Genomic DNA, 26219 nt, shown 5'->3' with positions numbered 1-26219 from the left:
ATAGAACAAGAAATTAGACTTTGTGGAAATGATTCTGCTGATAGCAGTGCCTAAATATTTAAGAGGCACAGAGTTGGAAGGTTTAAGGGGCTCAGTAACCAAACTGTCAAACAGTCTTATCTGTCCAGAGCTCAAAGTGGGACACTTGCCCAAAACCTGTAGCAAAAATCCTAAATCAGTCCAATGAGACCTGGACTAGCCCCAACTTCAGTTTCGAAAACAAACGCTGGGCTAATGACTTTTTAGTGACAATTCTGTGAATCCAGAGTAATCCACAGAAATGCAAATGCTGGCTCCTGGTTTTCACTGCTGCAATGCACACCAGAACCAACCTGTCTGCATCCAGTCTGCCCATCTGACAGTTGACTGTAAATCACTGCAGAAATTCAGTTGCTAATTAGACTATTCTAAACACTTTTTCTGAAGCTAAACAATTTACCCACCTTCAGCTGAAATGGCTGTCAGAAAGAATTATTTTGGCTTTCATCTGTCAATAGGCAGTATATAGATATAGAAACCATTTTTGGTTTTAGAATGTATTAACATGGATACCTGCTATAATTTTAACAACATTTGGTATACTTTTTGCTTGTACACTGAATGCATACATGTCAAATAGCTAGCTAGCTTTGTCAGAGTATAAAATAATGGAATAAACTGATTAAGTCAGAAGACTTCAGACTGATAATCTTTTCAGGCATTAATCTCAGGTTGGAATATGGGCTTGCATCATTCTCTCTTCTCCACATATGCCTTCTTATAATCTAGTAAGTAATTTAAATACATTAAAATGATGTAACAAATGAGCCTTCTTAAATTTTTCAGTTAAAGGCTGCTTTGTTTTAATTATTTATGGAATCAGGTAGAAAACTGCTGCAATGTTGACTGGCAAACAAGTCTGTTTCATTTTTGATTCAAACTATGTCACACTGTTACATACTGAAGCACACATACACACACACACATACATACTTTATTTCTTTAATTTTTAACAATAGCGCAAACATTGTCATTCCTGCGGTCAAAAATGCAAGTTCTTAGTTTCTAGGGTTAAAAACAATAACTACCCCAGTCCCATTAAGAATGTAAGACATAAAGGATCAGCTGGGTCACTGAGACCGGCACCAGCTTACAGACAACTCTGATTTTTAGTTTTGTTAGTAGGTTCTGAGATAAAATTTTCTTTACTTGGAATAATCTGTTTAAGTCTGAAAAAGGGATCAAGAAGAACAGGCTGCTGTTTTTTCTCTTCCAGTGAATATAATCCAGGTGGCAGGGAATGAAATCCACTAATTCTAAAAACCCAAAGGGCATTAGGACAGAAGGTGTTAGGCATATAAAGTTACAGATAAATTCCTGCTGAGGTATTCAAAAGTGTTCAAGCAGATTGACAGTTTTTATGCCAAATTATATCATACACAGTGTATGGCCATTAGTGACCAGAATCAATCCATCAATTTCATTAATCGATCCACCAATTTCATTATCTACAGTTAGTGTTTCCCTTGCTTAATAAATTATTTTAAATGCAAAATGTTTTATATATGTACTTTCTTCTTATGTATACAGCATATTTAAGATAATTAATAAACATGTTTGCACGTTGTTTTTCTCCATGGTTAATTACTTCTACTTTCCAACAAAATGCATCTAAATACAAATTCAGAGTAAATAGTCACTAATTAGTAGATAAGAAAGAAGTCATTCAACAACAAATTAAAAATCAGAGTAAGTGTGCAGTGAGCTATATACCTGCTGAAATGAATGGAATTAAAGACAGGATGCAGGCACCTAAACCAGGATTTGGGAGTAACACAATACTATTTATTCACGACCTGTGAATTAAATCACCAACTTGAATCATTCCACTTTGGTTGATACTGCTCTACATGGTAGAATCTGGTTTTCAGGGCTCTTAAAAAAAAAATAGAAATTTATAGCCAAATGTGGCAAGTGAGCAGATCAATAAGACTCCAAACTCAAACTCGCAAACACTGAAGTAGTGCTGGTTCAATAGACTGTCTGTCATCACTGATGTTTATTTTAAAGAAGACAAAGGAAGGGATTGGATCCTGGTCTTCCCATTTCAGCAGTGGTTCTTACTACATAAAAAGTAAAAGGTACACAGCGATACCACTTGATCTAGCGCAGGAGATGCTGGTGGATTTTAAAGCGAAGGAAGCCATTTTTCATTATAAAGTCCAAATTGTTATTCTCATTTCTTCAGGACCCCACCTCCTTTTTTATACAAGATGGGGTTGCAATGAGGAGGAGTCCAGGTTTGGTTAAGGAGGAGGACTTGTCCATCTAGACCTTTAACTTGTTTTTGCAAAAGACGGATGGGATATAGAGACTGCAGGACGACTGAAAGGAAGAAAGATTTTCTGATTGTCAAAGAATTTGTGTTCAGCCTTGGAGAAGTGGCGTAGGCTCCAGCTTCGGCATCTAATACACGTGATGCTGAGCAAGCTGCTTGAACAAAGTGTTGCCCAGCTTTCCACAGCAGTTTTCAAGCTAGCTGCCCAGGCTGTTACAGCCGGGAAGCTCAGCACTTTCACAGCAGAGCTGGGCATTTGTCACTAAGTTAGCTGGAGAAGTGCAATACTCGGAATAGCAAGTTTGGCTTTCTGACAAGTTTTCAGGTTTTTTTTTTTTTTTAATTCTTTCAGTTTTATTTCTGAAAAAATCAGTGCCAAAGCATTTGTGATTGGTGAGCATTCTTTGGACAACTTTGTATGAAACACACAGAGTTTATCGGCCATAAACCCAGAGTGCTGTTAATACCTGACTGTACAAAAGTGCTTGAAAATGAATTATTTTCTTGTGGCCCTCCAGTAGATGTGTGCTAGGGAGGCCTGCCAGTGGGACGCACGTCTCTCTGTTCAGCGCCTTGTCTTTGCACAGCCCATTGAGAAGTGTTTTACATTCCCCACATCTTATCAGTTCAGCAGCCTGCATTCCTATCATGGGGGTCTGGATTCCTGAAACTCCAGCTCTCCCTAAAAAGGGAGTTAGGCAACCTAACACTCGCATCCCTGTTGGATATAGTGCTCAGATATAGTAAAAGCACCATAGAAACACAGAGGAGGAAAGAAAATGTATGCTGTGCAAGACTTGGATAATTTGAGTTAAACAAGGCTTGGAGCCATGCTCTTAATGAGAAAGATAAAAAGAAATCTGCAATTACTACCAGTTTACTGAATGAGGCAGTGGACTTAAGAGGAAAAAAAGAAACAGTATGACTGTGTAATTAAAAACTGTAACATGCATGCAAAGAAATGGCAGGAAAATTGAAGTTGCCAGGGCAACATTAATGCTGACATTGCCCAACTTCTAAGTGCTTGACTTCACAACCTTAATGTTAACATTTTTCAGACATAATATATAATTAGCCGCAGCCAATTAGGAATGCTATGGCTCCTGTTGGTAACCGGTAATATTTACATTTAAATATGGAGAATGATTACTGCTGGCTATACTGTATTATTTAATTATACAGTCAGTTTAGAAATGAAATTATATCTGAAGCATTTGAGAGATTCCCTTGAGCAGAAGTGATGGAACAATTATTACTGCAATTTGGCATGAGGAAACTTTGCTGAAAGACTAGAATTTCACCTAATCAGACAATTTGATTAGTGGTCCATGTGTAAGAGCACTCTGAGCTGCTCATGAGTAATTTCAAAATGCACTATAAGAAAAGTAATCATAGTAACGATGGACACTTTTCCTTAGCAACTCACATATCAAATTCATTAAGTTTTAAAAGTCAGTTCAGAACAATGTAATTAGTGTAAATTCAGTACCATGACAGAAAAAAAACCACCCCAGTCTGTGTTTTAGCTTACTGCAATCACTATGAATAAAAAGTTCAGGATTTTGCTGACAATTCAATTCGTGATGCCCAGCAACTACAGCTGGGCAAGGTCTGACAGCTTCATGCCAAACAGCTGCGGATTTGAAGACACAAGTAGTTTCTAAACTACCTTCTGGGAAAAGAGGTATTAACGAGAAGGATGCATGTGTGCACACAACTTTCTAGTAACAGTAATGTGGGCAGACTCATGGAAAATAAGAATATGCTCTCTCTGCCCGGCATTGAAAAGTCTACTATAAAACTAAAGAAAAATAAATAGATGCATGTGAAAATACCAATTCAAGAAACTTATACACAAACACATCTGGAAAATATGAAGGCAATAAAAACAAACTCCAGAGTGATCACAAACATTTTTCCCTGGACTTTGAGAACCTGGAAGTAGAAGGAGGTAAGATCTCAACAGTCATTGCAGTCCTCTTACAAGACAAGGAAGGAAAAATGCAGTGGATTCCTTTGGAGAGAGAATGCCGTGTTGAAGATCCTGGTTAGGTGACACGAACGCACAGATCAGGCATTGCACATTTACCAGACCAAGCCTTGAGCTTAGGCAGGGTTGGTAATGCCACAAGCTTTCCAAGGTAGTGCCACCATCAGACCACACCTTTGGCTGCAGTCAGCCTCTTGTTGGGATGGGTGATCTATGATCTGGCTTGTGAGCCTGACTGGTGGCTTGTCCTATCTAGCAGAAGTAAGAAGGAAACTCACAACTTGCCTGTGGTCATCCAGCTGCAGGCCTTAGTGTTAGCTAGCTCCTGGCATTGGTCTTTGGACAGACTGCCTGCTCCCAGTCCTCAACTTTATGTTATAATGGAGTCTTTGCCCTACAGCTTGCCTTCTCTCCATGGTCTTGCCTTGCCTTTTGACTGTAAGGCTGTTCACCGGTTTTGTATAAGGTCAGTGATTTTTAAGAAACAGTGTGTCCGCAGCCAAAGAAGAATGAGGGCACATAAGAACACAAGAATGTGCTTATTTCAATGGTCCACCTAGCACAGCCTCCTGTCCCCAAGAGTGGCCAGTCTGGGTCAAAACTGCCATTCAATGTTCTGAAGTGTAAGATGAGGGCATGAAGGCACTGAAGCTCCCACGGTATATGATCAGACAGAAGCAGTATCTTTTTGTTTTAGATCATCTCATGAGTTTTTAATTAATGAATTTCCCTCTACACCTTTTGAACCTGCTACTGCTGCTTACACTTCTTGGCACTGGGAAGAGGAGTGAGGACCAGTAAGTTTGGATACCCCTCCACTCCATGAGGTGGCACAGTGGAAATCTTCTCAGAGATATTACGTATTACTACACACTCTGAGGCAGACACCATAGATACCTGAGGAAAAGTATCAACAGTGCTGCCCATGGGATAGCGAGAGCTTTTTGAGTGCTTGACGTGCAACGATGTTAATAATGTACTGGGTATCTAGATATTATGTCACCCTAAGATTTGTGCTTATCAGCAACACATATAGAAGGATCATTCCCTGGGTAATGTCATACTTCAGATTTCAGCACGGTTAGCCACCACAGTTGTGAATAAATCTTTCAGAGCAGGAACAGTGAAGGGAGCCTTAGACCCACCAAAGTAAGCAAGTGACAGTGTGGCGTAAAGTGCCATTTCTAGATTTCTCTAACAATTGTTGCACCTCCCTAGAAGATTAGCCATCCTAGAGTGAGTAAATTCAGTCTAAGAACTTATCAGGAAAGAATGTGGGTGAATTTTAAAGTACAAGCCTCCTTTTGATTGGCAGGTAGCATAAAAATGTGGAAAATACGTATTTTGATAGCTTACCTCAGGAGGAAGCAAAAAGAAGTCAGAGCTATACACTAATGACACTGATGAAAAATGACTGGCTTTGAATCTTAGATACTGTTCAGCTGTAACAAAACCAAGCAGCAAGAATAATAAGGAGGAAAAAGCCAAACAGAAATTATCTTGTATTCCTCTATCTCACCTATACCATAGTGTAATTCCACGAAATCTTTAAAAAAGCCCACAAAAGAGGAGATGCAAGCTTTGCTTTGGAAAGCATGGAAAGACATTTTACTTTGGTGTCTATAACGAGTCCTGCTAAACTGTTTTATGATGTTACGAACATACCAGATGGCAGTTACACAGGAACAACCACAGGGCTTGCTCATTTCATGCAACGCTGCAGATCTTCACGAGAGTACAACCAGTGCTGAGAGACCCAGCCATACCCCTCTTCACAAACTCATTTCCACTGAGATTCTAATCCGTTTCTTCAGAACTGTGGAAGTGAGAGGATGTCAAAAATCAGTTTTCAGATGAAAAAAACCGACCAGCCTCTACAGTGTTGTTTTCCATTTAAGTTTAGGTAAGATTGCTTACACATCACATTATAACAGTAGGGAAAAAGCAAGTGTGACGGGCTGCTAGGAGGCTAGTCATAATCCCTTGACATTGGCTATGCTGAGTTTTGTTTTATTTTTAAGAGGAGACCACAGTGGCTTTACTGCTGATTCTATTTTTTGTGTGGAGGGGAAGAAAAATGACCTTTCGAAATGTGTGAATCCAGTTCACAGACTGTAAGGCAAGAAGGTACCAATGAGGTCACCCAGCCTGATCCCTGTAACACAAGCCAGTGGATTTCACCTCCTATCTCTTGTGTCAACTCCAACTTCTGGCTGAAGGTGAATAAATTTCCCAGTTCCAAAGATTTTACTGAATTGCAGACTGATAGAATGGTATCAAGGAGATCTCTTAAAACAGACAACAAATTAGGTTCCAATAAATACATCAAGAAAATTATCTCTTTACACTTTATCCTAAGTATGGACTTCACATATCAATAATTTGACATACGGACATACTCATTTATAACTCACTGGAAAACTACACAAGCTGTGAAACAAATGCTGCAAGCAAACATACAGAAATAGAAGAATACAAAGACAAACCAATATCCACTTTCTCTATACTGTTTTTTTTTAGGCCTAACTGTATTTATAAACCAAAACTCACAGTGACATTATATTTAGAGCTCTAAGTTTAAATGCAAACTCCATTTTGGAGGGATTTAGCACTCAGCCCTTCTAACTGGTTATTAGTTTTTCTTGAAAGTCCTTAGAGTAACAGGTTGATGAGATGTTGCAGCACACGAATCAATCATCTGCTGCTCTCCCTTCCCACGGCGGAGGTGGGACAGAGAAGGAAGAGGAGAAGAGGGCTTCAGGAGTAGCAAAGACCAAAAAGAGACAGCAAGGAGATGACATTGTTAGTTGTGCCAGCCATTCTGTAATGCACACTGACAGGGGTGGTCCCAGGCAGAGCATCTCTGGTGGCCTCACCTCTGAGTTCTCTGCAAAGAGGCATGACCTAGCCTTTAACAAAAACCAAAAATATCACACACTTGAGGAATATTTGAGGTGGGACAGCTAACAGCTAAACTCCAAGCCACATTTTTGTGCCTAGAATGAACAATGCAAAACATCTCCACTGATTTTAATAGCAATGTACATTCTAAAAAGCAGGGATATACATTTGAGACTGAAACCTTTAGCTGAGATTTGCCTTGCCTGACTTCTTACTGTCCCATGTCAAGGTGACATGTTAAATGAGGGTCCAGAGATATGGAAAAAACCACAGTTAGAAAAGTACTGGCACTTTAATTTCCCTTGTATTATGAAATGAAGCAAATGTTCAGTTAAAAAAAAGTGGAAAATTCTGCTCATACACTTTCAGAGACAAAGAGAAAAAGCGCAGTGCTGATCTCCAGAAACACATATAATACAACATTTCAACCTCTCTGAAAGTAAACTTTGCTCACTAGACTGCAAAGGATTTTTTAAATATCAAATATACATTTTCCCACTTCTGTAGACTTCGGTTCCCTTCATTAGCACAGTTAGAAAGCTGCCTGATCATGTAAAAGAAAAGCTTTGTAATCTTACTTATTGTCATATTTTTGACCTGCATTCTAGATAGACAAAACCTTAAAGGTTGTAAGTACTTGCTGTATCAGTCCGCTGCTGCACATAGCACTGACGGGATACGTTCATGCTGAACTCACAGAGCTAGGATTTCAATGGCCACCTTTCTTGCAGCTACAGACTTTGGTTTAGTTTAGTATCTGCAAAGTGGAGCAATCCCTGAAACTTGAAATCACTGCATGACTCTTCTGTCCCTGTTTGCTACAGGCTGGCACTTTGGCTGTCTGGTGCAGTCTGGACCCTGAGAGCACCTTATGTCACTTCTGAGTGACATTTCTCTTCTGCATGAGCCAGATCTGCTCACATGGAGTCAAACTCGGCACTCCGAAGGCCAAGAGAATCACTGACACTAAAGGTAACAAAATAAAACAGTGAAGAAAATAGTGAAGGGGATGAAAAAGAACCGAAAGACTTTTCCTGAAACCAAAACAGGATTTCTCTGCGCTTATTTTTGTGTGCAAGGTGTTCCTGAGGAACATCCTGCTGAGGAGAATGGTCACTGGGTTCGTTCAGTGAACTGTGCGCAGTGAGAGATGCAGAAACTCCTCTGACAGACACATTTGGTCTTATCTTAGAGTGGAGGATAAACATCTATCCCCAAAACATTTAATTAACTCATTAATTAAACAAAAAAAGAAAGACGAGGATACACCAGCCACAACTGATAAATGGAGTAGCGTTGTTTAGGCAGATATTTATCCTTCCACCACCAATAGCTTTGGAAGATCAACCACTGAAAAAAAAACACTGAAAAAACCCACTCTGAACAGCAATATACAGTCTCTGGGGGCTAAGACTGCAACATTTACACACTTAAATAACTTTATGGATGCTGACAGTTCCACTTAACTCAAAAGGATTGTTTTCATGTTTGTGTCATGTTTGGCTTGTAATACATCCCTACACGGACTGGTGTGCAGAGATGAGCAGCAGCCTGCTACCTCAGAAGTTCATGCTGTTGTGTGAGGACTACAGGAGCAAACTGCAGGTAATGCTGTAAAAATCAGGATTCCTAACATCAGCTGAGAGGAGTACGTCAATTCTTGGCAATGTAACAGCTATCCGAAGCACTACACTATTTGGGTCCAAACATCATAAAATGTCATTGTTTATATGTGTTTTCTTTCCCTGAGAAATTTCAGATGAGTTGTTAGTGGGATCTGACTTAAATCAGCTCTGTTAAATCATAATATTGCTGATATTTTAAGAGGTGCAAAGGATAAAACCAAGAGGCAGCGTAAGCTGTTTATCATTTTTGTGCAAGCACTCCACCTTCCCTGCCTAGATCACATGCGTGCCCAGAACCTGGCCTAATAAACATGCATATCTCTGAAGCCTGATTTGCTGAAGGACTGTGACCTAACGCTTCGGTGGGGACTGTAGAATTAACCCTCTGGTCAAGGGTATGATAAGCTGTTTTGTCACCTGCTCCAGCGCTGAAGCACATCATTGCACAAATGCACCTGGACTTCTGCCAGTCCCCGAGTGCCATCTTGAACCTGAAGCGGTTTTCTTCATTGCTTAAAATAATGTGAGGTTGGGTTTTTTCTTCCCCTATCCCAGAGGAACTAACCCAAATCAGGTGTCCTTAGGGCAGGAAATATAAAGACGACAAGCTGCTTTTGCCATGAGATAGACTTGCCAAGATCAACCCCAAGCATACTGACAAAATAACTGCTCAGTTACATGGGGAACGAGTGTACCTTGCCTTCAGTGTGTTTTACATGAGGGCAGCCCATGCGCAGCGGCTGCCCCAAGCTACAAACACAGCTTTTTTAGCAGCCAAGCTGATCCCATGGTGTTCCTCACCAACGCCAAGCCTCCAGGCAGCTGTGGTGCCTTTTCATTGGGAACTGACATGATTAACCAAAATTGTAATTGCAAATCGCTGTTTGGTTAGATTTCAATGCCTATGGATCAATGAGTTATCTAATTAGAAATCTTAAGTTTGAACTATGTTTATAAAATTATACCCATTGCTCTTAAATTTACATGTCTCCAAGGAGATATATTTGAATTTCTGTAATGAGTTTCTCAGAATGTTTGCTTTAAAGTATGTCCTACACTCAGCTGTTATACAGTGTGTTTACAGGAGGGTCCCAAAAAGATACTTTTAATTACTTTGACTATGAAAATATTAAGTTTAAAGTCAAAACCTACAGGCATTTTTGAGCTACTTTGTGTGTGTGGGTGCAAATGGTCGTGTCTGTAAGCATTCCCAGTGTTGGACCCAGAGTTTAGAAATAAACAGTATACTTTTGTTTCCTAATCAGGAAATACTCTGTATTTTCAGCAATTCACAGAATCACACAGAATCACAGAATCATATAGGTTGGAAAAGACCTTTAAGATCATCAAGTCTAACTGTAAACCTAACACTACCAAGACCACCACTACACCATGTCCCTAAGCACCTCATCCAAACATCTTTTCAATACTTCCAGGGATGGTGACTCAACCACTTCCCTGGGCAGCCTGTTCCAATGCTTGACAACCCTTTCAGTGAAGTAAAATTTCCTAATATCCAGTCTAAACCTCCCCTGGCGCAACTTGAGGCCATTTCCTTGAAGGACTCTCCAGATTTTTCTTCTAACAGCTGCAGCTTAGTAACTAACTTCCTTAAAGCCACCTTTTTCTGTGCATAAAGAGGTCTAAAAGAGAGCTTTGCTCTTCTTGCAAACACCAATAAACTTAGAAAAACATCGGGAGCTCTATTTGGTCAGACTGCATTGCACCCGAAGCTTTTTATCTCCTCACTTTATTATCAGCAGGGAACAAGTTAAAAAAAAAAATCTAGCATTGACTCATTTATTCTTCAGGTCATATTGATTTCTTTTTTTTTTTTTTTTTAAATAATACATTACATGTTTAAGTCTTACCAAATATTGTAGGAGTTTTTGCTGGGCTATTTGTCTTAGGCACAGCCATCAGTTTATAGATTAAACTGTCCTTTTGTGCAAATTCCTTCTCGTCTTTCATAGACAGCAGAATAATTAAATGAATGTAATTATTTTTCCTAGAATAAATCAGTATATACGGAGATGATGAAAGATTTAATAAGGATATTTCCTCCATTAGGGACCAGTTCTGCATTCTGTACTATGAATAGCATTTACAAAAATAATGCTATTCCCACTCTAGTCAATGGGACTGCTCACAAGGGTTCATAAAGTGTGCATTGTTTGACCTCATCCTTGTTCATTAATGCCTATAAAAACTCCATTAGACTACTTAAGGAAAAAACACATAGAAAGAGAACACTAATAATTTTAGTAATATTGTACACAAACTAATAAAACTCTCTGGCAATGCTAGAGCCCTCTGGATCATCATCTCTGTCTTGTTTTGTTAAATGTTATTATCTTTAACCACAGTGCCAAACTTAGAGCAGTGGAAATTTTTTGCAAATAATTAATGCTATAAATATAGTCTTTTTTTCCTGCTGGATAAATTACCTATGAACACATTGTGATTTTTACTATAGATTAAAAATATGCATGAAAATGCCACAGATTAATTATTTCAATTCACTGCACCCACAGTTATATTACCTTAGTCCCATGATGTAGATTAGTTTTCTGATGAACTGACTTGGAAGAATCTTTATGACACTGCTTATGAGTTCCTGACCAGATAAATAGGTGAATAGCTGCACTGGTCGGTTTTACCCTTATGAATACTGTCAGAGTTCTTCCTCTTTCCCTTTGACTTTCTTTCTTAGTCTGCACCCAGGTCTCAACGGTTGTTTTGCCTTTACCTCCATCGTCTTACTCTTTCCATCTCTTTGACACTCCTTATTTCACCAGACCCTTCAGTCAAGACCCTGGTCTGTGCTTCAGGAGTTTCTCCACTGATCTAAGCTCTAGTCTTTGGTGCTTATCTCAGACTCCCTCCACTCACAGCAACAGACCCCAGCTTCTCCACAGGCAGGACGTGGCTCTTCAACTCCTCCACTGCGCCAAATCACAGCAGCATGTCCTTGGATTACTAATAGCAGTTCCCAGCAACTTTAGCAGGGTTGCTACACCGACAGCATTTTATAATCAGCTCTCATATTTTCCACCCTGATCTGCAATCCAGATGACATTTTCTCAGTTAAATATTCCTCCCACAAAGGAAGGAAAGAACCCACAATCTTTCATCCCCTGAAAAATCACTAATCTCATCCCCCTCTCCTGACCAAAATGCATTAGCTCTGGCACAACCACAGCACAAGAGACTCAGTGCATCTCAACACAAATGCTTCTTGTTCCCACTCTTCATTGCAAATTCTCTTCCCTACCCAGTGAAGATTCGTCATCCGACTGTATAATTTCCCAAAGTAGTAAAGGTTGAGGGACAGGGCACAGGTCTCTGCTGCAGCAGTGGACCAAGAACCAAGATCCTCCTGCAGACACTCTGAAAGTCAGATGCCTTAGCAAAAGATCCACCCACGCTAGAAGCCCACAGGACAGAAACACACCGTGGACACTCAAGTTATCAGACATTTAGCCTGCTACAGCAACTGCTCTCAAACAGCACTGGAACAGAACAGAGGTGGTGGCTGTTTTCTACAGAAGAACACCGGCGCTGCAGCTCATTCTGATGACTGTACTGTAAGCAGTCTTGTATGCAAATATTTAATGTCCCATGATAAATCACACCTAAAAAATGCTGGAGAACCTGACTAACTAGATTAGTGGGGTCAGGGGAAATCCATCAACAAAAAACTGAAAGGAAGGGAAACTATAAAAGCAAAGCGAAATATGCTGTTGGTGGCAGTTCCTACAAAACTTTGATTTTCAGTTATGTCTAAAGAATATTGAAGATTAGTGGTTTAGTTGGAAATTATTTAATGTAAACACTAAATTGAAGGGTTCAATCTTATACAGCCTTTATACAATATTTTGAAACTAAGCTGCAATTTCTACCACGAGGCATAAAATCAATTAAAGAATGTTTATGCTCCAGCAGACTTGTAACTACGCTGCTTAAAGTTCAGTCACTTCGTGTTTTAATACATTTTTGTTAATTTTCCAATCTGAATCTGGTATTCATTAAAGAAGTTTAAATGTGATCTCTTTCCAAAACCATTTGGTCTTCTTGGTTCTTCCTGCTCATAGGGTCCCTGCTGGTCTGAATCTTACCCTTTTACAAACATAACACACACATTTTATTAATACGGCTATTTCCATTAGCAAAACTATCTAGGCCCTGCCTATTTTGCATTCAGTAATATTATGCCCTTCAACAGGTCAACTGCTGCATAGCAGATGGACCTTCTATATTGATAAGGTCTGGAACTGGAGGCTTGTGAAGAGGAAGCTACTCTAACATGGATGTAGGATAGGAATGGGGAAAAAGGGATCACACTCCCATTTGATGGTATCATGCAATGGAAGAATATGCGCTGGGCTGCCTGATGCTAATGAAAAAGTAAATCTTCGCCATCTCCTACCCTTTTCCACTCTGCAGCCCATCCCTGATAAACCAACAACTGCTTTAGGTGAGTTATCTTCGCATAGGCAGAGTACTAAATCATGTATATACAAACGTGGGGCCTGAGCACACCTCTTGACTTCCTTGGGGAAGGTACCCCACGTGTACATAAGGAGGCTGGGGTGTGATTCTGAATCCTGCAGAGGAGTAGGGACTGTTCAAAGATTAAATCAAGCCATCTCGAGGTTGAGGACCTTTTCTTAACTAGCTCTAATGATGCTTCGGGATCTCACTTGTGAAGTCCATGCAGGGAATAGTGTCTACATGTCTACTGTTGTTAGTAAATGCTTGAGTTTGGGATAGGCGAGAACAACAGTTAGAGATAATTCCACTGCAGCAAGCAAAAATGTATTTCAGATGCCGGTATAATTCCTCAGGAAGCAATTAAGACACTCCTCCTGTGATGAAGCCTTCAGAGAGATGTGGGATGCCTGAGTAAAGTGTGAGGTGTGGAGAAGACTAAGGATTCTGTGCTCAGATGTTTGCATTCTTTGACTATCAAACAAAATCTATTGTTTGATGACAATTCCCATGCCTGCCAGTTTCCATTTCCCACAGAAGACACTGGCAGTAATAAGATAAAGGGTACAGTGTCCTTCTTTACAGCCTTGCATTCCTACCGTGCTGCCACTGATATACCCCAATGAAAAATAAGGCCAAAATGCCATGAGGACTTAAGCTGCCGCTGAAAGGTGGTTGTGGGGGGAATACTTGTTTTGGTCGCCAAGCCAATTTATGCTGGCTTGACATGTTTGTGACATTATGGCCTAGGGCTTTCATTTCAACTTCCAGATTCATCAGGCCTGAACCCTAACACAAAATGTTAACAACGTCCTAGCGGGCTCTCATCGTGGCCAGAGCAGCAGATGAATGCATACGCTCTTCAGTGGGAAAACGGTTCTACCTACACTCACAGCGAGCCTGGATTTGAACAAAAAACCCTTGAAAAGTTACAAGTTATATTAGTCCCATGCCTTTGTGAAATTCTTTTTTAATCTTACATTAAAAACATCAATCAAATATCGGTTTAATAACATATCTATTCTATAGAGCAATACTTCAGACTGTTAGAAAGGACCATGCCAGAGACATGCACTGAAGCAATAGTGACAGTCCAGCAAAAGAAAGCTGATTTTTTCTATTCATTAGGAGACAGAGCTCAGCACTTGCATAATATTTCTGTCCCCACCTTTGTTTTCTGAATATAAGAACAATAAACAATCCAAGCCCATGGCACCATTCTTCAGTGCCTCTCCTTGACATTCACACCCTGTTAAATGCATTATCTTGTTTAACATACACCTGCAACGGCTCCAGATGCTTCAGGCCTGCAGCACCTTTTTCAAAGATCTTCTCATGTCAAGCACAGGATGTTTAGTTTTATTATTTGTGCATTGTTTATAAAGCACAAAAATGAGCAACCCTTTTTCCTGACCTACCCCAGTTAATCCCAAACTTAGGCTAATGATTATTTATTTTACTTTTTTATGGGGTACAAGAATGTAGTATCTCAAACTTAAAAACAAACAATAAAAGAAAAAATCCATCGTTCTTTATAAGGGATAAGCTGGAAGGCATTACAAAGACTATTTAATTTATGACACGTAATTGCTCTCATACAAAAGCACCCTTGTGTTTGTTGCCTTTTTTTTTTTTTTAATCACATCAGAAAACATCAGTTTTAGTATCAGTTCCCCCTTGGGGTTTGCCACATGTCTAGTGGCAAACTAGACCTTAATTCCACAGCATGCAACCCATCATTTCCTAGGAAATGGCAGGTACCAAGAAATACCAGGATGAGGTGATTTAAATGATAACAACTTTGTTGATCTTACCATGCATACAGTGACAGATCTTATCCATAACCCATCTTTAATTCCTTTTGAAAGGTCCATTTGTGTGACACACAGACTGACACGACATCTTTATGGCATGCATAGATCACCCCTTCCATGCCTCTGGTCTCCTGAAATTCAAGCTCTCTACCTGCAATTTGCTATAATGCCTAAGTTGCAAATCAGCTGACACTAGCACATTTTTTGTGAGTTTTTGATTGCATTACTTTCAATAACTATAACACTACAGAATTGCTGGAGTTCTGCACCATGTAACACAAGCCTGGATGTTTCCCATATATCAATTTCAGTAAGTTTAATAAGTTTTCTTTTTTACAAATGATAATGCTTGAAAAGTCATTTAAAAAATCTAAGATGTTAAGCATAATTGTGTATAGGGAATTTTTCCTTTTAAAATAACTTGTGGGCTGTTTAAATAGAGGAAAAACTTTAAGGAATCACCTGTGATAAATATCTGACATAAAATTAATGGCTTAACCAGGAAAAGAAACAAAACTATTACTGTTAAAGTTGTGCAAATGGCACAAGTTGATACAACGGCAGATAAGAAGTCTGTCCTACAGATTGCAGACTTATCTGTAAACTGCACTCATACGTTCAGTACAGCTAAATCTAAAATACAGGCACGAATAATACTTTCAAAGTACAGGAAGTTTCTGATGGACAACTGGGAATTCTGTTATAGTAGAAAAACTTTAAAAAGAGAAAGATCTGATAAATTTGTGAAGTTTATCAGTTTCCCAAATTCCTGCCTGATTCTTGAAATACTCTGATCTCCTCCAGAGTTTATGAATTATAAATAGCTGCAAAACAGTAATTATACTGTAGTTAAATATTTATACTCTCACTATGTGTTTTTTAGTATTTTTGTAGAAAAATCATTAAATCAAAATTAAAAAGTGAGTGGTACCAGCAGGGTACTGTTCAAACGCAACCATATTCAGTGACACGGCTGTTACTCCTGCATGGCTTGGATTCGGTGAAAGTGAAGTGGGCAGAAAGTCAAAAAATAAAATTACTGAAGTATGAAGAAAGGAAGAAATGTAGGTAAACCATCAGGGTAACAGATAGAAGAGGAAGGACATGAAGGCACGAAAGGTAGTTTAAATTTTGAGCAGTATTACAGGGCAGTGTTTTCCGGAGCTGTACAAGTCCCAGTTCACCATGAAGAGTCTCCTGCTGCCTCAATAGCAAATCAGAATAAATGAGGCATACGTCCACATTCCTGCTTGCTCCCGTTCCTCGCCTCCTAGATGCACGTACAAGAATAGCGTCGCAAACAGAGCACAGAATCGGGGAGCAGAAATTCTTGATTCTCATACTGACATACCCATCTGACATACCCATCCCACATATGACATACCCATGCTCATCTGACATACCCATCCCACAGCCTTCTTCAGGACAGTGGGTGACTGAAACGTGCCCCAATAATTTTTAGGTTGATTACAAGATAGAGAAGAAAAAGAGAAGAAAACCGGGCGTGATAAGAGTGGACTGGGGCAGTCTTACTCATTACTGTAGGTAGACTGAAAAGCAAGATACTGTCCTTCCAGAAAGAGAATTACATTTTTTTAAAGAATCTGCCTATAAAGCCTTGCACGCTATAAAATTATCCGATCTGATCCCTGCACCTGCTGCCAAGTAGACCACTTTTAAATTTCCCACAGTGTGGGGATTACAGTTAATAAATTGCAGGACAAAGCCACATTTTTCAATCAAGGAATCTAACTGTTCAGACTTTCCATTGCCTTAGAAGACTTCTATAGAGAATTGACCATTTCACAGCATCGTGAAGGCAAACACTGGAGTAATTTGCAGAACACTGTTGGTATACTGTACATTCATATTGGAGTACAGTATATGATATCAATAATATTTGTAGGGTCATATGAGAAGCAGGTCAAGTTAATGAAGCTATTGAATAGGAAAAAATAGAAGATCTAGGCAGGCAATATGATAAAATTCAGTATATGCCATGAGGAAACAAGCAGAGAACAGAACAGTGAGCAAAAGTAATGAGGTGAAGAATAGCTATGCCTGCTCTTCACCATTTGGATTACAACATCACCCCTTAGGACAGGGTTCCAGCTGTACAGTGGGCTGCACAAAACTGGTTATTTTAGGCTGCAACTCCACAAATAACGTTGCTTGAATAAGCCAGTACTGTTGTACATTTTTATTGTAGTTGGTAAAAACATGTGCTGAACAACAACATGAAATCCTTTTCAGAAAGAAGAGCTGGAATCCTCATCAGCACAGTATCTACATTGTGTGACAAGAAAAAGGTTAACATATGAACATCCATTTCTTGGTCATCTATAAAGCATGGCTTGATGATTACTGCAGCACTGTCAAAAGATGGGAAGATGTACACTCAAGGCTCAAGGAACAACTAGGAGTTATATTTGAGTAAAACCACGACAACAAAGAGTGAGCAAGATGATAACATACCCCAATGAAGAAAAAAGTATTTCATGTGGAATGGTTAGTCAGAGTGGATGCCTCTGGATATTGTCTGCAGAAGTTAATTTTTCTGGAAAGCACATTCAGATATTCTGTAAATCCCAAAACACAAGCAAACTAATTTAGATATGGTATGAGGTTTGGCACCAGGGAAAGAAAAACTTTACAGTTTATGGAACTGTCTGACAGTTTCTAGGCAGAAAATAATGGGTTTGGAGAATTTTAAATGCTGTGGCAACCGCAGGTCAATGTCCTTCCCACCACTTCTGCCTGGTAACAAGATACCTCAGAAACAAATTGATGCCACTAATGTAACAATCCTCTTGAAAACAGTCTGGCTCCAGAAGAAAAAGTTGCCCATCTTGTTTAAGCACTGGAAAAAAAAGGGTTTCAACTTGTCAAAAAAGCCTAACCTTAGGACAAGACTTTCTTCCTTAAGCACAAGTCTGACCAAAACAATCCATTTCAAAGCTATGTATGGCCGGCAGCGTGGTTGTGGTACCTTCCTGTGGATTGGGACTCATGAGTCCAGCTCTTTCTCTGGACTCCTGCCTAAGTCTGCTTCTGGCGTGAGTGGTTTGCTAGTCATCAGCGTGGATAACCATAACCAACTGTACGCCAATATGAGCCAGAGCACTCCCTTTATGTGCCCTGACTGCAACTTTGATATGCCATAATAATGCTTTCCTGATGAGCTATAAACACTTGGGATTGGTCTTGAATAGAACTGGAAAGAGTTCAGAAGTCCTGCTTACTTGCTAAAACAGGGATGGCTTTCTTGGGAAAAATGCAGGTACAAGTGCTACAATAAAACTGGAAGTAAATGGATGCTTTACAAGTTTCTCAGACTAATAAAATAGCTCTCCTGTGATTACACCTAACGTAAAAACCTCGAGACTGTTACATATGCATTTTGCAAGGTGGAATAGCAAACGTGACAGTGCTGGGCACTGCGTAACAGGCTTTGTGTAACAACTTATGAAATCATCACCGCTCAATTTTCAGTCAATTTTGCCACATAGCATGTGTTTTTCCAAACTGCTGTATTCTGCAAGCAGAATATGCAGCTCATGATTTGCTGGCTCTGGGAGCCGAACTAACCCCAAATTTCATAGAGAGTCACGAGTAGGAAACAATTTAGTTGTTCTCTGGGGTGAAGAATGGAAAGCAAAAGGCATGTGTCGATTAATACATTGCAGTGCTGATCCACCCTTTAATTCGGGGAGTGGAGTCAAACAATTCCTCTGCCTCACTGCATATGGAAAACTGAATTTGTCTTTGGACTGTCACTGTAAAGCAAGGGATCCTCCCACAGCATCTGAAACAAAGGCTAGTAATGTTGGAGGAAAGACATTCCCTGATTTCCACAGACATTGGGTGAGGCTCAAACTTTATACACTTTTGGAGCGAGCTAACTGAATAAATGAGGCAAACTGTATTGGCCATTATTAGGGATTAGTACTTGGAGGCAACAAGAGTATCAGGGAGAGTTAACGTCACTAGAACTTTTTACAAATGCAGAAACTCAGTCCCAATATTAAAAAATTATCAAAATTCTGTACTTCTCAGTTAAAACATTCACAACCTTTTGAACAATAATGAGCAGGAACCCTTTTTATTTGATAAAATTTATATATACAAATCTATCTTCTACTTGCTTGTCTATTGATGTTTGCCTGCATTCCTTGTTTGTTAGATCCATTTTAACAAGAAATAAAAGACTTCAGAATATCTTGGGTACTGCAGCTGAAAACAGCTTCTGAACTGAAGTAAATCTGTGTCTCTTTGGTGAAACGCATAGACCCCTTCAGTCTGAACCAGCTGAGGACCAACCCCTCTTGGGCTGCTTTCTGGAAATACTTTAATAAAATTCATTCCCACAGTAAATACAAATGTTATTGTCCCGGGCTGCTGCTGTTGGGACAAGACTAACATACACCATCTTTGAATTTAGAACTCTCTGGTCATTTACTGTCTGCATTTCTGGCAGACACCATATGCATTTTTTTTCCAGCAAAATTACTATCTTTCTATGCTTTGCCAATTTTATCTTTCCTTTTTTTTTTGGGGGGGGGGGTAATTTTCCCCCTCCTTTCCTTGGCTGTCAAATTGAGGCAGGCAAGTCGGGCAGTGCGAGCAGAGCAAGCTGCTGTCCCTTGGAGCCGGTGCCGGCCGCGGGGATCGGCCGCGGGGACGCTGCCGGCGCGGGGTGCGCGGCATTCTGCGCGGCATTCTGCGCGGCATTCTGCGCGCTTTCCGAGGGAGCGGGCACCCTGGCCCAGGCTGTGCCCGGGCGGGGACATCGCTGCGACACCAAAGGTCTCCAGCACCGCCCTTACTGCAAAGTGCCGCTTCTGTGCCACCCCACGCGTTTCCCTCCCAGGTGAGGGAAAGGAACAGGTCAAGTTTTCGGTGCTTTTCTGAACGCTAGCCTGCGCTGATGCTGTGAAAGCCGGAGCACAGCAACGCCGCTTCATGAGGAAGCCCCACCTGGCCCACACCGCCAGCGCAGACAAAGAGGCCACGTATTTTCCACGGGAAGATCATCAGAAGTTGTAGCAGACGGAGGTGAGCTGCGGTGCCAGCACCCTGCCTGCCAGCCCCCCCGGCCCCGGCCCGGTCACTGCCCGGGGCGCGGCGCCAGCAGGTGCCCTCCCCACCCGCGACACCGGCTCCACGGGGAACTTCCCCAGGCTGTAGCCCCCCGCGACCCACACCCGCCCCGGCAGCTGAACCCGCGCTCCCGCCGCGGCGCTTCCCCCGCCGTCCCGGGGGGACCCTGCCCGCGCCAGCCCCCTACTCACCGGTCTCCCCGTCATCATCGTCACCTTCCTCCTCCTCCTCTCCCTCCTCCTCATCCCCCTCCAGATCCAGCAGCACATCCTGGTTCTCCGCGCTCATCTCCCCGAAGTTGCGGCCCCCCGCGCCCGCTCTCCCGCCGCCGGGGAGGCCAGCCCGCCCCGAGCCCTCCCTGCCCCGGAGGCGGAGCGGCGGCGGCAGCGGGCTGCGGGGCGGGGGCGGCGGCGGGGGGCGGGCGGGGCGGCCGCGCCACCTTCCCGGCAGCGGGTCGGGGCCGGCGCGGGCGGGCTGCGGCTGACAGCCCGGCCTGGGGCCGTCGGGCGTGCACGGCTCCTGCCTGCAACCGCTGAACGTCGGGGAAGGTGGGCTGGAGGAGGGACCGCCGACCGGAGGCAACGTCTCGCCTTAGCCCTTGCGTCGCTGTCGCCTTCGGGCTGCGACTTGCTGGAGCCGTCGGAACGGGGAGAAGGCACTGACGGGGCTTCGGGCAGAGGGGGGCACAGACCGTTATCAAAACCGTGCTCTGTAAGCGGGCACATTTAGGTGCTTCATTAATGGCATCCTGAATGATTAAAAGGGGGAAGATGGAAAAACGTTGTATTAATCATCGTGCGTTTTGTTCTGTTTTTTGCAGTTGGCCGTATCACAGAATTCCTATACGTGACCATATCATAAGCTGATCAAACGCCATCTTAAAACTAATTAGGGAACAGCTCTTCTTAACAGGATGCAGGGTGAAGGTTTTACAAAGATTTCTCTGGTTTCGTCCATACGTTTACCTTTTGAAAACTGGGTCAGGAGTGAAACCCCTGGATCTTTTAAAAATATGTCACATTATGCACCCAAGCATTGAAGAACTCACCATTGCTAAATACTTCTGAAAATGTGAAGCCCACATATGTAAAAAAACCCCAAACCAGTAAGTATTGGCAGAGTTACTTGGAGAAGGTAGCAGAAGTTGGAGGGGAAAGGCTCAAGGACTGAATAAACAGCCCATCTTTGGAGCTCTGCTGAGGTATTCAACTCCGTTGACTGTTTCACAGGTGAGAGGTTGTCCTCGTCTCCATTTTAGTCTGCAGATACAAACCAGAAGAATTTTGCAACACAGGGAATGCAGAGCTGTCACTATGCAGAAAGGCCAAGGGGGCAGAAGTACTCATAAAAAGGGGGCTGAGAACTCAGCAATATACCAATCTACTCACATGTATTGGTTCCGGGGGAAAGTAGAGGGTTCCTCAAACGGAAAGACATCTGGAGGGATGCCCAGAGGGGAATTGGACTGAGCCTGAATAGTGGGAAGACATGGAAATAAGGCTGGAAAAATGAATTGAAGAAACGGGGGAGTCTTGTTTGGGGAAAGGAGAAAAGAGCAAGATAACCTTTTCTTCTGCGTAAAGAAATAAATACCCTGTAAGCAATCTATTTTCAATCTCTAGCCTATTGCTGATACCAAAATGGCCCTCAGGACCCAGGATGTCTAAAGTGTACAAACAAGAATCTGGACAAAAAGCCATTTGTCAGATAAGCTTGCCACTTGATAATATGGTTATCTGTTGTCAAGCAGCTGTGGGTTAGAGTCACAGCAGGGCCTGGCATTACAGCAAGTACTTTCAGACAAAAATGACTTGAGAAATTTAATTGGGAAGTTTTGGAGCAACTCTGCTTAGCAAAGACCCCCTCACATTGATCGCTTGAAGAGAGAAGTGGTCTGCAAGGGCATAAGTGAAATCTTCAGAACAAAAACTACTTTTCTCCACCTTATTGATGCCAGCACAGGTATTAACAAAGGAGCGTTATCTGCACCATCTGACACTGAGCATTTTTCTCACTCTCTTAGATAAAGAAAGCCTCACAGAGCTGAACCGGAGAAGGAGGGCAACACGATGGGGGGATACCCAGTAGGGGGTAATGATGCATAGTAAGACATGTTTGCTTGTGTCCCCAGTTAGGAATCTGGTGTGCTGCCCTGTGACACAGCCAGTCTGCCTCTGACCATCTCAGCATGTGCCTTACTGTCACGACCACTTGTCAGGTTTCGCACTTAGTGAGGTTACAAGGAGAGCGTGAATTACGCTGCTCCTTGCCAGAAGCGATTACTCCAGGCTGACTCAGTCGCAGACACCACATGGTTTCAATGTGTCTGGCAAACAGTTGCAGCGACATCTTTATATACCTGTATTGTGTAATATTCAGCTGCCCTCCTTCCTTGTGGGTCCTCCCCAAAATGTGGGCCCACTGGTGAGATCTTATTTCGTAAATGATGGGAGGCGAGCAGGGATTGTTACAGGCAAGGTGCAGCTTGGCTTAGGACTGTGACGTGAGATTTGTGCACTCTCGGATACACACCAGGGACATCATTGTTACCTTGGTTACATACTTCCCATTTTCACATTTCATGAATGAAAATGTAATCAAAAAGCTGCGAAGTGCAAATAAAAATATGTACAAAAGAGGAGCATTTCAAAAGAGGCTATATGTTTTTTTAACTTGATCCTACTAAAAATACAAGTAGAGGATCTACCTCTTCAGTCCTGCTCTCACTGTAAGATTTCTCCCAGCAATTACAGAACACGAAGATTTTGTAGGCTTCATTCAGCCTTCGATACCTGAATGTTCAATTTAATAGATTACTTCAGAGCCGAGTTTTGCAGTTATCTGAAAAGGCAGTGAGAGTACTGTGTCTCAAATTCCCATAAAACTTTTTGAAAATGCATAGCTATTTGGTTTTTAACTTTATACCTAATGCAAATATTTCCATGTGTACTTTTGGCACCAAAAGTACCAAAGCTTCAGAAGCTTGGCTTTGTTACTCCTGAAAAACAAAGATTAAAAAAAAATAGCAAATGAAGAGAAAAATGCAACAGCACCACCCTGCTGCCATCTCTTTGTCAGACGGATAATAACAAAAAGATCCACTCAAAGAATTGCAGTTGTGTAACCTCTAGCTGACAAATAGAGTTTTTCAAAAGTCATCTGAAATGAAAAAGTTAGGCTAAACCAAATTGTTTTCCCCCCCAGTTCAAGCATGCCTGTTTTCAATTTTATTGAAGAAGAAATAAAAATGTTTTAACATTCCTGGTAGTGAGAAACAAGAGCAGAAGTCCATGGAGCCAGTGGAAAAATTGCTTCCATGAGTAAGGGTCTCATAGCAACTATAACAACATAGGTCAGGAAGAGACTAAAAGAGATTGTTTAGTCCAGTGGTGACAAAACTTTGGCACAGGCACCAAGTGTCTAGCTGACATGGATCTGGGCTGGCACCAGGGTCTCTGAGTCACAGGGCCTTTGGCAATAAATCTGGCGCTGAGCATCAGAAATGCGCTGTCAATTGCTGGTCTGGTCCAGCCCCCAGCAGTAAGACAGGGTTGAACGTATCCAGACATGGGTGACAAATATCTGCCGGTCATGTGCTTCACAGTCTCCGGTGAGGAGTCCGTGAGGTCCCCAGGTAAGCTCTTGCCAGGGTTTCACTCCTGCCGATACTCAGACAAAATCATTTTGCAGCAACTGAAGCTGTTTTCTTCTTGTCCTTCTCCCAGCATCCATGAGAACAGCTGGTTATTGTCCTCTTAATAGTAACATATTATGTATGGAAAACTATCACCTTAGTTGCTCTGAAGCTTTTCTCATCCAGACTAGCCAAACCCAGGTCTTTCGGCCTTCCAGCATGTATCATGCTTTCCTCTCTGCTAAGAAGTTAGTGTAAAAATCTCAGTGTGAGACTCTATGGAAGGAGCAGGTGATAGCATTTTACAAAATCTCTAAGTACATTGGCTTTGTCCACTCACAGTCATTTTCTCAATGATTTAATTTACTTACACTCTCACACCCACATACTTAGAAGAACCAAGATGTCAGTGTTCAGGTGGTTTGGCCAGGTTCACTTGTGTCCAACACAGAGGACAAGGGGGCCGTGGAGTCTCCATCCTTGGAGATATTAAAAAGCTGCCTGGACACAGTCCTGGGCAACCAGCTCTAGGTAGCCCTGCTTGAGCAGGGGGGTTGGACCAGATGACCTTCAGAGGACCCTTCCAACCTCAACCATTCTGTCATTCTGTGAAGGGACAGCAGGTATCAGGTCCTCATCACATCTGTTAAGCAATGACAAACTGATTTTTTGAAAGGTCTTTTATAATCAAGAGCCAAAAATCACTATGGCATGATTCTTTTGCATCAGAATTTTGCTTACTTCCACCTCCATAAATTTTAGGCAAGTCCTTAAGGATTTCCAAATTCCTTAAGGCCACAGTCTGTATTCTAGCTGGGCTGAAAGGAAAAAGAATGGCATATGTGATGTGCTGCTACCTTCTTCCCATCTTCCTCTTATTAGAGGGTAGGGTCTTCTGCTGACAGGGAATCTGTGGTCTGGTTTTACTGGAGTGCAGGCCTCCCGGGCTTAACACAGGCAACAGTCCTCGATCTTACTGTTGTGGACTATGTCCTTGTTTATGAATATAGTCCATTTTTTACATTATTCTTGTGCTTATGCAACTATATCCACTCATACTTAATTTCTGCCATCTTAATATTTCCATTACAAGTCAGTACCTCTGTACACCTTCTTTCATTGCCTAACCCTTTATTTTAAGGTACAGCGCCCAACAACAAATACTGTATTCTAGGTCAGAACTCACCCACAGTGAACATGATTGCTGTACCATTTTGAATGTGATGCTCCTTCTAACATATCCCAGAGCGACAATTACTTTTTTTTGCAGCAGCAGTTGTCAACTCATACTTCTATTTCACTCTGCAATAAGTCTTGGATTAATTTCTGCAGTTGAGTTCTTTGTCAGGCTATTTCCCATTTTGTATTTCCGTAGTTGATTTTCTGCTCCTAAGTGGACATTTTTGCCCTTGTTTTTATTATATTTCATCATTTGATCAGCTCTTTCTCTTTGTCAAGATAATATTGAATTCAAATGTTGTCTTCCACAGTGCTTGCGAACTGCTGGGGGACAAAATCCATACTGCTTAAACCATAGTCCTAGTAGAATAAAGACCATGAGCATCAAGAAAGCAGACAGTCAGCAAACATGGAGGACTGGTAGGTCAAGTGTACTTAAAAAAAAAAATACCCGGAGGGAAAGAGTTTTGTAGGAAAGCTATCAATTATTGAAAGATACTGTATTAAGGCCACTACAGCAAATCATATCAGTGCAGACAAAATTTGGGAAGAATAGCAGGAGACAAGTATCACTGTGTGAGGAATTCTTTAAGGACACAAAGGTCAAAGTGGTCCATCACTGTGAGATTCATTGCAGAATGGAGAACACAGCTGTCTTTCTGTTCTGCATTCTTAGGTGGAATGAAAGAAGTAATTATCCCAGAGACCAAACAAAGTCTATTATTTCACATTTCATAAAACAGTAGACTTTTTAATAACTGCTGGGATATTGTGCCTTTGTGTCTGAAAGCAGGTGAGTTTTAAAGCGTTACTGAAAGAGTTTGAAACCCAGTAACAGAAAAGAGACCATTTGAAATGCTCTATTAGATAGCCTGCAAAGCCCCTGTGGTAATGGAGAAATAAAATCAGAGAGAAAATTAAAACAAATAAAATGGTCATTCATCGCAAGAAATTCCCTTAAGTGCACCAAATTATTCAGAAATTTGCTGCATTAAAAGTCAGTAAAAGAAAATGTAGAGGCATGTACTTCCAGTTCACCAAACCATGTATTTTTCCTGGTACTGTTAAATTAGTGCTTACAGTCTGTTCGAGACTAGAGCAAAATGACTGTGAAGAGTTTGGAGTTCATTTTGTTTCACCAAGCTCTTGTGTTTATTTCAGTATGATT

At 41.4% G+C, this 26219-nt stretch overlaps 1 protein-coding gene across 1 annotated transcript in view; it reads right to left on the bottom strand.

Moving 5' to 3' along the window:
* Positions 1-20526, bottom strand: part of ANO6 (anoctamin 6) — a 74255-nt gene extending 53729 nt beyond the window's left edge. The window contains exon 1 of the mRNA XM_072876520.1: positions 20430-20526. Within this exon, the coding sequence (XP_072732621.1) occupies positions 20430-20526 (97 nt within the window). The remainder of the gene's footprint in view (positions 1-20429) is intronic.
* Positions 20527-26219: the final 5693 nt, after the last annotated feature.

The sequence above is a fragment of the Ciconia boyciana genome, chromosome 1 (assembly GCF_034638445.1).
Source record: "Ciconia boyciana chromosome 1, ASM3463844v1, whole genome shotgun sequence".
Lineage (NCBI taxonomy): Eukaryota > Metazoa > Chordata > Aves > Ciconiiformes > Ciconiidae > Ciconia > Ciconia boyciana.
This window is presented reverse-complemented; position numbering and strand designations above follow the sequence as displayed.